Here is a 12154-nt window from a genome sequence, read left to right as displayed (position 1 = left end):
TAACCCTAACCCTAACCCTAACCCTAACCCTAACCCTAACCCTAACCCTAACACTATGTATATCCTCACGAATATAGTTACTTAATCAACTACAGGACCAGTCACGTACGAAGGCAGCAACTCCACCTGACTGGGAAAAAAACGGTTATCGCCAAAATGCGGGCTTGCTTTTTAAACGTCAACTGCAACGCCAACAACCACGCGTTAGGCGTCTTACTGAAGGGGCCGGGGCTCGGTGTCTGCCTTTGCGCGCGTTGTATATACAAGTGAAGCGCAAGGAGCAGACATGAATCAGAAAATCACAAGCGCATCGCGAACACGTATGAGGTATTTCTAAAGAAAATAACACAGAGATTAAATTGGATCCTTTTAGGATGTAACACTATCGGCTACCACGAAATATAATCATTCGTCGTCCAAGGAAAACAATCTCTTCAGAGTAACCCGTATCATTGTTTATCATACCTCGCACCCGTATCATTGTTTATCATACCTCGCACCCTATACATTGTACGATTTTTAAAAATCAAGGGTTTCTGGAAATAAAGAGTCTGTTAAGACCCTATACAAAGTCGATAGACATGGACATCTATAGACATGGACATCTATCAAATAGTTCTCGTAAAGTATATGTATAACAATGGTTTTTCATTATTTTTCTATGTGTATGACTATGACAAAGCCATTTGCCGTTATGTTGGCGATTTACTCGTGGAAAGTGTTCAGAATATTCCGAGACTTTATCGTTTCCTTCTGTTCGCTGATTTCCTCGCTCTTTTCCATCAATGCAAGTGTCGCCAGCTTGCTTTTAATGTGTATGTAACGCTCATACTGCTTTTCAACAGGCGCTATGTCTTTCGCAGTGAGAATGCGTCTGCCGTATTGTTCACGAAAAGATGATTCGAACTTCCGTAGGACCACGTGAAGCTTCTTTTTTTCTCTCCGCAAAGTTTGCACGTCAGAGGCCTCAGATAAATTCGAGTCTGACCTCTGAGAAAGATTGCAAAGACGGTTCATTGAGGCCATCTCTCCCCCTATCAGATTGTCGGATGTGCTCGGTTGTCCTCGTGTCGGACTGTAGACAATGGGAAGATCGCCTCCTCTCCGAGGGCTTGGAGGAGGCAAGCCGCTGCGCTGAGAGTCCTTTCCGGGGGTTATTATCCCCCAGTAGGTCATCGAGGCCTCCTCGTTGCTTTCCCCGACACGCGTTTCGGGCTGAGCCCCGTCGCGAGGCCTGCCGGAGGTTTCTCCTACGCCCTTTCCCCTTGACTCTTCCTGCCGGTTGCCTTGATACTTCTCCAGGGCCTTGGCTATCTGGAGTTTTAGTAAATTATACTCCCTGTAAAACCTCCGCATAGGCTCTTTGTCGTGCATACTCGGAAGGCGGCCATGATTCTCCAGAAATGCAGCGTTGAATTTCTTCAAACGAGCTTTCACCCGCTTTTTCTCCCTCAGCAAAGCCTGAAATTCCGAGGAGGACGGAATGGAAGCTGCTTTTGATAATAAGTGTTTTAAAGGAGGAATAACTTGCTTCCTCTCCTCAAGATTGCTAGTTTTCGTATGGATCGCAGGTTTCCAGTACCTCATGGCCTCCCACGCATCGCCCTCTGGTGTAAAAGCGTTGCATGTCTGGTTCACGCCACTGGTAGGATGCGCAAGAGGACTACTGGAACGTGCTTCGCAGCATGGACCTAGCGCTTGCACAGTAAGACTCGCCTCGGATACCCCAAGGACAGGCGCCACCTCTATCACCCTGGCAGCCTCGCAAGGCGCTGCTTTTTGCTCCTTGACTGTCAGGTGTTTCCGCTTTCGCTGTCGCCTCACGAATGTCAACGCCAACCGCTGCAGGATCTTGACCGCTCGATTTTTTTCAATTGCCTTCCATCCCCTTGTCTGTGCCTGTGTAGACACATTGGAGCCCTCGGTGTCCTCCCTCCAGCGTGGCTCGTGCTCCCCACCATTTATGCTGCTTTCGACTATCAAGGCTTGCTTCCCCGTCTCTTGGTCCAGGTCAAGTTGTTGAGAAAGAGGAGTTAAGGGTACGGGGGGGCCGTGCGGTAGACACTTGAGATCAGGCGATGACGGATGAGGAATCAGAGGGGGAGAACAAGGTACAGAGGGCACGGTAAGAGGAGGAGGAGGAGCAGGCGTGTCCGACGAGGCAGGAAGGGGAGGATTCGACCGCTCAGCTCCGAACAGCTGCTGCTCTGAAGAAAGCTGGGCGCTGCGTCCACTCTGGGTACGGCATATAGAGTTATGTTGGCTTGGACAGCTGTCTTCCTCGAAGCACGCAACGAGGCCAGAAGCCTGGGAGAGGCGATCTTCTGTTCTCTCCGAAAAGAGCCTCTTGCTCAGACCGGGCATCAGTCGCTCAGTTAGCACCGCCCTGGCCGCTTCCACCTGTTGCCTCTGACGATCAAGGTGCTCCGCCTGCTGGAGGAGCCGGTGCTCTACTTCCCGTGCGTTCTGCTGGGGCAGAGGGGATGATCCATGACTCGAAGGGAGCCCATCGGACTGCTGGGCGTCGCCGAGGGGGGAGACGAAGAGGGCAGGGCCCCGTGGGAGAGAAGGATACTGACAGGCGGCGAGCAAGGGGGTGAGAGGGCACGGGGGGCCCTCTCGTGTCCATCTCGTGAGTCCCGGTGGCCGGGGCTCGAAGCGGTGGCACTGCTCCAAGGCCGAGCGGCTCGTACGGGAGACGCACCCCTTTCTTCCGCTTCCCTCTCTGCACGGTCCTCCGCCCCCACGACACTGGCGCCTTGCCCCGCCTCGTGTGCCTCACTCCCGCCACCCAGCTGCTCCCCCTCCCCCCTGCACGCCAGCAGCTCTGGCGCGTGCTCGACGACGGTGGCCCCCAAGGAGGCGAGCGCGGGCACGTCTCGGGTGTGTCTGATCGAGAGGTAGGCGGAGCCGGGCGGCCGACTCAGGACGGGACCGAGGATAGCACCCAGGGCGGAGACGGTGGGGGCGTGGAGGTCGCTCCCCCCGGTGGGTGCCTTGGCCAGGGCGTGCATCAAGTCCAAAAGGCTTCCCAGCTGGCGCCACTGCTTCTCCGTCAGTTCGCAAAGCACAGACTTGACGCGGAGGAGAGAAGCGCCGCCGCCACGGGCGGTCGATCCTGAGGGGGCTCCGGCGGGTTGGGGGATAGGGTCCTCCCCGGCGCCTCGGGCGGCACAGCTTGCAGCCACCTCCACCTCACACACTTCCTTGTCCACCCCATCCGCTCCATAGAAGGCACTCCACGAGTTCTCTTTCCCGCCGTCCCCCCACCGATCGCCCCATTTCCCCCCGGCCTCCTCATCGTGCGGGTCGCTCAAAGCGTGGTTGGGCGACACCGGCGACAACGGCCGCCTTTCCGAGGGAGCCGCACTTTCCCTCGAGGCCTCTGCGGCATCGCCCTCCCGGCCAAGAATGTGGACAGAGACCCCGTCTTGGCGTGCCATGCCATCGCTACAGCCAAGCCCGCCTCGGGCGGACTCACCCGGCACCTTCTGACAGCCGAGCCAGGCGGCGTAGAGCGAGGAGGGGATGAGCGGGTCCGGTCGCACTTGGAGATGCTGCAACAGAAGCGCTGCCACCTCATGTGGCGATGAGGGCACCGGCGGTGACGCCTTTCCAGTCTCTTCTTGATTTCGACCCCCTGCTCTTCCCTCTTCTTCCCCTTCCGCTCCCTCCGCCCCCCACGCAGAGGCTCCCTCCAGGCCCCCCCCCACAGACATGCGCCGCTGCAGCTCCCTGACGCGTGTCATCGACGGCTGAAGCATGAAAAGCCCCTCCGTGTACATAGTACCGTCGTCCTTTCGGAGGTAAGTCAGGCAACGATCGAAGATGATGTCCGCTGCTACATGGTGGAGACGTGCGCCAGGCTCCAGGGGCGAGACCTCGTATTGGAATCTTTCGTGAGGGTACAGGGCCACCGTGCCGTCAGAAAGATTCAAATTGTCTTTTCCATGTGGCTCGTCGTTTCCACCATCTTCGCTGCAACCACATGCGAAATCGTGGCTGCAATCCTCTATCTCAATTCCATCGTCCCGTGTTTTCACATGCCCAGCCTGGCCTATCGAGGTCTCCTGGTCCATTATCTTTCCATTTGTAAAATTTTCTTGAGTATTTTCCTCCCTCTCTATCCTATCTCCTTGAGATAATAAGAGTTCTGCCTCTTTTGGATGCCTAATTTCCGTGCCTCCTGCTGCTATAGGAGAAGGTGCAGCTGCTTCCGTCGTTTCCGTCAAAGGCGGCCAGTCCTCCGCTTTTAGTGCTTCTGGCTGTGGCAACCGCTCTATCATACCCACCTACGTAGCACAAGCAGTGCCTTATTGCAAGATCAATGAGTGATGGCTCAGAAAACGACGCTGTTCACAATCTATGTGCCGATGCCGTGGTCGCTGAAGCAGTCTCGTTCAAATGTCAAGCGTTGAGCGAGGAAAGTGGCTGTCCTCCGGGTATGCGAAAGGTTTCGCCGCTCTCCCTCTGACAGCCCCTCGAAGGCCCGTGCCTGCAGACATTACGTCACGGACTGAGCCTAAAATTGCTCGAATTTACATATAATATGAGACACTTGAATTGGATACAACCTCTCTTTGACTGGCTTGACGTGTTATCGTACTCCAAAGTCAAAATTTCAGCCACCCAGTAGCGTCGTCGAGTTTTCTCCTGAGGTTTCGCAAAAGATCCATTTAAGGTGACCTGGACAATAATTGCAGCCTTTCTATATGAATACGAAGCCTGACTACGACAAGGCAGTTAGAAGAAATCACGTTGCCCTGGTCGTTTTCGCGTAGTTGTGCGCCCGTCCAATAGAAACGCGTCCAATAGGGAAGAAAGCACGCACGAGCGGCAAAGAAATAGCATTGGTACGACAGCCTCTTTAAGAAAATCTGTATATAGTAGAGACAGACAAATCAGTGTCCAGTCTCTTAAATTCCGCTTTGTCCACCTCCCCAAATCTTGCGCACCACGCCAGCAGCACTCTAGCTTTTCCTGGAGCTCATTCATGAGTTCACGGGCAAAACTTACGATCTTAAGCCTCCAAACCTTTTTTCTAGTCCATTATTCTCATCATACGCGATTAGCACCACTCTTCTGCATATCTTTGGTATCAAAAGCTTAACTTCCAGCCAAGGCCAAAAAATTATCTTCCTGTATGTCTGACATTTACACATGACCGGGCTTCCAGCTAGCTTATTTGATTGCATATAAACAGAAATGGAAGTCTTAGGAAAACAGGAAAGGTTGTCTTGGTAAAGAAATGTTGAGCGGAAATGTTCACACATAAATACCCGCTTTACGTGAGCAAAGTTCCTTCCGATGTTCGTCAATGAATAAGGATTGCTAGAACTGAGAACGGTAAGAGAACAGGTCTATAACTCCGCTCTCATGAATCATTCGACGAAGAAACAAGGCAACACGCGTGAGGCAGGGCAATCGCTGTCACAGAGCCCTCTTGTCTCCCCTTCACTTTCTTTCAGCACTTCCAAAGCGATCAATAACCAACATCTGCAGCTTCAAAGGCACTCTTTGTTCGTGCAAGTTCGTCAAGATTGTGTTAACCTCCAGATCATTCCACCCCCCAGACGAACGCGCAGGCGATATCAACCGTGTTGTGCACGTCGCTACCTCAGCAACCTCCCCTCCGTTCGTAGTCTCAGCTAGTCACATATAGACCTACTATCACTTGGAGGACCATGGACGACCATTTCCAGCGCATGTTGGAGCCCTCAAGGTTCGTTACTGGTTGGCATATTGGTTTTATCTGGTGTCTTGGATTTGCTCTCTCACTTTATAACATCGTCCTCCGCCTTTCCTCCCTGACCCCTTGTAGGGCGTCGGCCTCTTCATTTGTGTTGAAAGACAAAGGGGCAGGCCAAATATTTCAGCCTTCAAAAAGCTTTCAGGGTCCTCGGCCAGGTCTAGTCTTCAAAAGAGGAACAAGAGGCGTCGGCTATTACGAAGATTTTTACGAAATGAAGAAGGTAGAGAGACTAAAAACATCGGGGTGGGAAACGAAGGAAACCACAGGCAATGACGACGCAGGGATTCGAGTCTCATTTCAATCATACGCTTATAACATAGGTGAAAGACCAGGGGCTGGAACATGAGGGAAAGGGGGCCAAAAGGCGCAGAACGGACGACGCAAGAGATGCGGCAACGGGGGGGGGGGGGGCGCAGGGGAAAAGGAGGATGAGGCTGACCGGGAGGAAGGAGAGGACGAGGAGGCTTTCTTGCGGAAAGCTTTAGAAAGCGATGACATAGACGAGGAAACAATCAAGGTACGCAGGGTGGGGGAAGATTCAGATGCCGTCTCCGGTACGCCCTGACCCTCCTTTTCACGTGCTTCGGCCCTCCTTTTGGGCCCCTGCCAGCGGATCCTCCAAGTGGCGGACAAGCAGCAGGACGTGGTCGAGCTAGACCTACCCGGCGTGAAGAAATTGTTCTTGGGCCTGGAAAGGCGGATTCAGGTGGGCGAGGGTGAGGGTCTAGCCAGAGGCAGAGCGCAGCCCCGATATGCCCCAGGTGCCCCGTCCCTAGCGGCTCTCTCTTTCACTCCCCTCACACTGCTCTTCTTCATGTCGTCGCCCACCCTAGGCAAATCTATTGAAGCGCGTCAAGTTCGCCGACGAGCCCGCGAAATTCCTGGAGTCCGAGCTGGAGCTCTATGAGGAGATCGGGCAGTTCAAGGTAAAGGCCTTCCTCTCTACACATGGGCCGTGTCCCCGGCCTCGCACCCTCCATGCTCCGTATATCCGCCCACATCCAGACACAATCATGTTTCCTTCCACTCCATTTCTTGAATAGGCGGTTGCCGCCGCCCCCTCCCTGTACCCCGAGCTGGTAAAGCTGGACGTGGCAAACACGCTGCTGGGGCTGGTCACGCACGAAAATACCGACATCAGGTCTGCTTTTAAGTCCCCTTTTTTCTGTCCTTCGCCTCTGAATGCTCAGTCTTGAGCCTGATCGAGGTCGAGGCTGTGTGTGGATGTGGGGGGGAAGGTTCTTCGTCTAGGCAGCTTTTCCCTGTCAGACAGACGCACGCACTCATTTCCTCGACTATGTAACTGTCCGTCGTGTACCATATTTTGGCTGAAATCACGTCATGCTCCCCTCCGGCGCGCGTGCTTGCGGTCGGCTGTCGCACAGTATCAGCATGCTGGGCTGCCTGGCCGAGATGACAGACCCGGACGTGGTCCTGGAGGCGGAGAAGGAGGCCGGGACCCTGCTGGACGCCCTGGTGGAGAAGAATGGGCTGGAGTTGGTGGTGCAGAACCTGAAGCGCCTGGACGAAAGCAGGGAGGAGGACGTGAGGGGCGTGAACTACACGCTGCAGGTGGGGACGGGTGGTGAGGGGGGGGGGGGGAGGGCGGGACTCTGGCTTCCTTCCCCCTCGCTCCTCTTGTTCTCAATCTACTCTTTCTCTGCTTCCGCCCACTTCCAGCTCATCGAGAACCTGGTTACTGTCCGCCCCTCCCTCGCCCCCTTGATCTGCGAGAAGACATCTTTCCTGCGTGTGCTCCTCACGCGCGTCAAGGCCAAGCGGTTCGACGACGTCAAGGTTACTCTCCTCCTCCCTCGCTCTCACTCCTTCTCTGTCGTCTTCTTCCGCCTTCCCCGCTCCTCACATACTCCACCCCCGGTCCTCGTGTCGCCCCTGTTCCCTCCTCGCTCGCACCCCCGGGCTTGACAGGCCTACTGCGCGGAGCTCCTCTCCATTCTGCTGGCTGCAGACACGGAGAATCAGAGGCGCCTGGGTCAGCTGGCTGACATCAACGGCATGGATACGCTGCTGCAAGGTAAGAGCCATCCTCTTGCACGACCCCCTTCATATTTGCTGCTGTCTTCGACTTGAGGGAGATCATGAACGAATTGCGTGGCCTTTGGCTCGGGGCAGGGCCCTTTCAACCCACGTCTCCTCCACTTGCGTCTCCCTGACATCACTCCATTTCGTCCAGCGATTGCCTACTACCGTCGGCGGGACGCGTCCTGTCCCGAAGAGAAGGAGTGCATTGAGAACCTCTTCGACGCCCTTTGCTCGTGCCTGCTGCTGCCCGAGAATCAAGCGCGCTTTCGGCAGGTGCGTGGGGGAACAACCTATTTCTAGGTCGAGAGACTGCTGTGCTCTGTCTCAACCCTTTCACGTATTGGGAGACTGCTCTGTCTCAACCCTTGCACTCATTCCCTTTTCACCCCCTCTTTCCACGTTGACGCGCATCACGCTGCATTTCTGCTCGCCAGAGCGAAGGCCTTGACCTGCTGCTTCGCTGTATTAGGGAGAAGAAGGGAGGCTTCTTGGGCGCGCTCAAGGCGCTGGACTCGGCCTGTCTAAACTCGGTGCGTCCTCTTCGCTCTCATCCCTCGCGGGGGCACCAGGGAGGTACAGGGAGTGCCGATTCTTTCTCCGACGCGCGGAACTGCCGTGGCGGCCGTCTGACCAATCCTCTCTGACACCCGTGTTCCTCACTTCCCCAGGTCCCCAACTGCGAAAAGTTGATCGAACTAGGGGGGCTCAAGACGCTCTTTCCCCTCTATATGGGCCGCGGCTGGGGCGTGGCCCTGAAAGGCAAGCGGCCGGGAGAGAGGGAGGCGTTGACCGAGCAGGTTCGTAACCCTTCTTTCTTCTCCTCGTCTGGCCTAGCTGTGTGCTTGTTCTTCTCTTTTCGCTTCGAGGGGACTCTACGCAGTCACGCTGACCCTTGACCTCGTCTCACAGGTGGTCAGCTTGATTGCCTCCCTGAGCTTACATTTGATGGTTTTCGCCGAAGATGGAGGAGGCGAGGGAGGGAAGGAGGGGTTGAGGAAGCACGAGGTGGAGGAGGCGCGCCTGTTGGGCAAATTTGTGGAAGGGGGCGGTGAGAAGGTGGATCGCGCTGTCGAGCTCTTCATCAAGTACCAGGAGAAGGTGAGGGAGGGGAGGAAGGGTTGGGAGGAGGAGGAAGGTTGGGGGGCGGGGAGGAAGGGCGGAAGCATGAGGACGGAACTGAGTATCGCCTCTCCGACCCTCTGTCCGATGGATGATGCGGGGTTACGTGATTGCTTCCTTGAGATATTCACCGAAAGAGATTGGACACACATCTACCCTCATTCCTGGTCTCCTTCTCCATTCTCCTCCTTTTTCCCACCCCGTAGGTGAGACGCGCCCGCCTGCGCCTGAATGACGAAGGAGCGGGCGACTGGGAGGAGGGGCTGGGGGAGCAGGGGGAGACCGCGGAGGAGAAGGGGGAGCGGCGAATGGCGCGGCTGATGGACGCGGGCCTGTTCATGTTGCAGCGTGTGGCTGTGATCCTCGGATTTGTATACAGCCGGTCCTTGGAGGGTCAGGGACGCTTGAGGAAGAGGATGAAAATGGAAGGGAGGGAGGGTCTGGAGGAGGTAGGGGACGTGTTGCGGGAGTATGCGCTGTCCATAGGGGAGGAAGCGGAGGGGGCGGCGGCGGAAGGGGGTGGGGCAGCCAAACAGCGACGACGCTTGAGGTACTGGGCGGCTCATTTAGGGAGCGCAGACGGTGAAAGAAGAGAGTGGGAGGGGGAAAGGGGGGCGCATGGTGAGGAGGGGGCGGGGGAGGGGGTAGGGGGAGACGAAGGCGAGGGGGGAAACGAGGCGGGGGTGGAGGAATTAGCGGTGGAAGCATGAAGCGAGGCCCATTGTGGGTCAGACAAGATTAAAGTTAAAGTACGCTTCATAAGGCCGATTTACATTACTTTTCATTGAGCCGTCTGAGGAGCTCTAATGTTTCTTCAATGTGGCTCTACACAAAAGCCCCAAAGCAATCCGAGACCGTGTCTTTGCTACCATCTGCCTTAGTTGGCTCCCCCCATAACGTTGCGACAGAACAGTCTATTTCGAACCTGCGGACAATCCGTATGAAGCCCAAGGCGCGCACGTGGAGCCGCAGGGTGGCGGCCGCATTAAGGAATGTGGCCCGGCCCTGGAGGACCGCCCCCATGATTGCTTTTCCCTCAGGCTTTGTGGGCAAATGCGCCAAGACAAAATCAGTGGTAAGCATGCAATCTTTGTGACGGGCATGCAGTTGAATGCGGGGCAGAGGGGCGGATGCCAGGGGAGTGTACTGTTGACTCCCGTCGGTCCTATTCATGTATGATAGAACTACTTCACTTGCTGAGGCGGTGATAGGGAAAGAATTGGGATTGTCAAGACTGATGGTTGCTCGCATTGGCGCATTTCCTTCCGCATCTACTAAGTTTGGATCCAGCGGCGTCGTTCCGGTGACGGACAAATGGACGTATTTCAAGCCGAAGCCGTACACAATCGATACGCAGAGAAGTAGACCCAAAAGGATGACAGCCAACAACAAGCTTGCGCATAGAAATCTGTATTTCCATCTGGGAAGGTGGTGTAGGCGGCTTCGGATGTCTGACATGACTGAATGGACGCTTGGAGTTGTGGAAAAGGAAGGAGCGCGTAACGGAACACCAGTGCTGTTCTGTGCCTGCTCTCCTTCCACCGACGATAAAGTTCCATCTGAAATCTCCTCTCTAGTTCCTGAAGTTTCTTTGTCACATTCTTCGTAATTGGATTTTCTTTCATCAAAATTCATAGATTGGCTTTCCAAAGGAGGGGGCTTGGCCGGCGATAAAATGCCTCGCTCTTGAAGCACAAAAGCCGGAATGGAAATGGAGGGTGAAAGGGGTGACTGCTCCTGTGTCATATAACTACAGTGTGAGGTAGTGTTTCGTCGCCTGCTGCTCAAGTAAGTGAGTAAACGGTGCCACCAGCGCATTCCAATGAGATCGCTTTAACGGGTACGTTGACTGCAAGTGGGGTGGGGAGGTTAAGCGTAAGCACCAAAACATTTTCAAGTCTTACCGTGCGAGGAGAACTTATCGCACGTAGGATCACAATGTATGCTCAATAAGTTTCATGCATACAAATTCAGGGATGAACGCGGCAGAAACGTGTCACGAGCACACGGCGGCTGGATAATTCCTCGGAGAAAGAGAGCATCGAACCTATTTGATGTCTCCTGTGGTTCCATTCGCTTAATTCGCCTTCAAAACTATCGCGCCATTCCTTGACGTCGACTTGTGTCGAAAAAGGTTTTGACAGACAATTCCCTTTGCTGACAGCGATGTACATAACACAGTCGATCACCTCTCTCCCACATTTGATTTTTCCTCAACTTCCCTGATTTATTCGGTACAGCTGAGTGGAAGTAATGCCCCCGCCGTGGAAGCAAGTGGTTCCTGTTGTCGGCGTGTTTGCCCTCTATGGAGCATGGGTGCTGAGGGACAGGTCAGTAACAGAAGTAAGCACGGAGTTAACTACATGAAATCAAATGTATCTCAAGAAGAGGAATGAGCGGCGTTAGAGAGTTGATGTAACCCGACGTCTCCGCAAGGAATGAGATCGGGTAAAGGGGGTTTCAGATGAGGGGAAGATGTAAAAATATGACGAGAAACATTTCACCTGTTGTCTTCCCATTGTCAGATTCCATCATCACATTGTGATGCGGGAGGAGGCGGAGGAAGAACGTCGACGGCAGAAGGCGCTGGAGAAGCGATTGCGGGGTGCAGTGGGGACAGGAGGTAACGATGTCAAAAAGTAATAAATGACGAAAGTATTGACACCGGAACATCTCGTCGTTTGAGAGCGAGACTTAAGTTCATTCCATGATCGAATATGTGATCGAATGTGTACTTTTCATTTGCAGATTTTGTCATCAACGCCTTATTATTAACTAGGTCTGGCTTCAGCCTCGGAAATCCCATTGGCGTCGATTGAGAGTCGCTCAACGGCATTCGACAGAGGTGTCATTACCCTTTCCTCTCCCCCATCCTTTTGCTCTCCGCCGGTGTTGTCCTCGAAATTGCTGCACGGGGTCATGATGGAGGCGCCCACGGGCACGGAGTCACAGCTGTAGGAGATGGAACCGGAAAGAAAGGAGTTGATAGGCAGCACGCCCGACCAATTACCCCCCCAAGTTGCAAACACTATCCTCACTCACCCTATCACCCTCCTTCACACCCACGCCCTACCTTAACGAGATCAAGGCAGCCGATTCGGGCGCCATTTCGTAGACTCCCCCCCCGGAGCGTCCTCCCCTCGGCCCCTCCTTGCGCGTCATCACGACAAAAGAGCCGTTGGGCGGGTTCGTCGTGCTTTCGAAGGTCTCTACCGTCAGCTTGAACCAGCGCATGAGCAG

At 54.7% G+C, this 12154-nt stretch overlaps 2 protein-coding genes across 2 annotated transcripts; both read left to right on the top strand.

Moving 5' to 3' along the window:
- Positions 1-5570: 5570 nt before the first annotated feature.
- Positions 5571-9322, top strand: CTNNBL1 (beta-catenin-like protein 1; the record flags this gene model as incomplete). Its single annotated transcript, XM_005853574.1, is given in 14 exon segments — positions 5571-5722; positions 6242-6269; positions 6363-6458; positions 6586-6678; positions 6796-6893; positions 7138-7324; positions 7433-7549; positions 7682-7787; positions 7947-8068; positions 8230-8325; positions 8464-8596; positions 8757-8893; positions 9121-9296; positions 9313-9322. 14 exon segments carry the CDS (start codon positions 5685-5687, stop codon positions 9320-9322), a joined length of 1437 nt encoding a protein of 478 aa, XP_005853636.1. The 5' UTR covers positions 5571-5684.
- Positions 9323-11150: 1828 nt separating this feature from the next.
- On the top strand, positions 11151-11455 carry NGA_0499201 (uncharacterized protein; the record flags this gene model as incomplete). Its single annotated transcript, XM_005853575.1, has 2 exons — positions 11151-11244; positions 11440-11455. Coding segments are annotated over exons 1-2 (93 nt in total), but the record flags the coding sequence as incomplete, so codon positions are not given.
- Positions 11456-12154: the final 699 nt, after the last annotated feature.

Source organism: Nannochloropsis gaditana (assembly GCF_000240725.1).
Source record: "Nannochloropsis gaditana CCMP526 unplaced genomic scaffold scaffold820, whole genome shotgun sequence".
Lineage (NCBI taxonomy): Eukaryota > Eustigmatophyceae > Eustigmatales > Monodopsidaceae > Microchloropsis > Microchloropsis gaditana.
The sequence above is the reverse complement of the archived record's forward strand: the minus strand, read 5'-3'. Positions and strand labels throughout refer to the sequence as shown.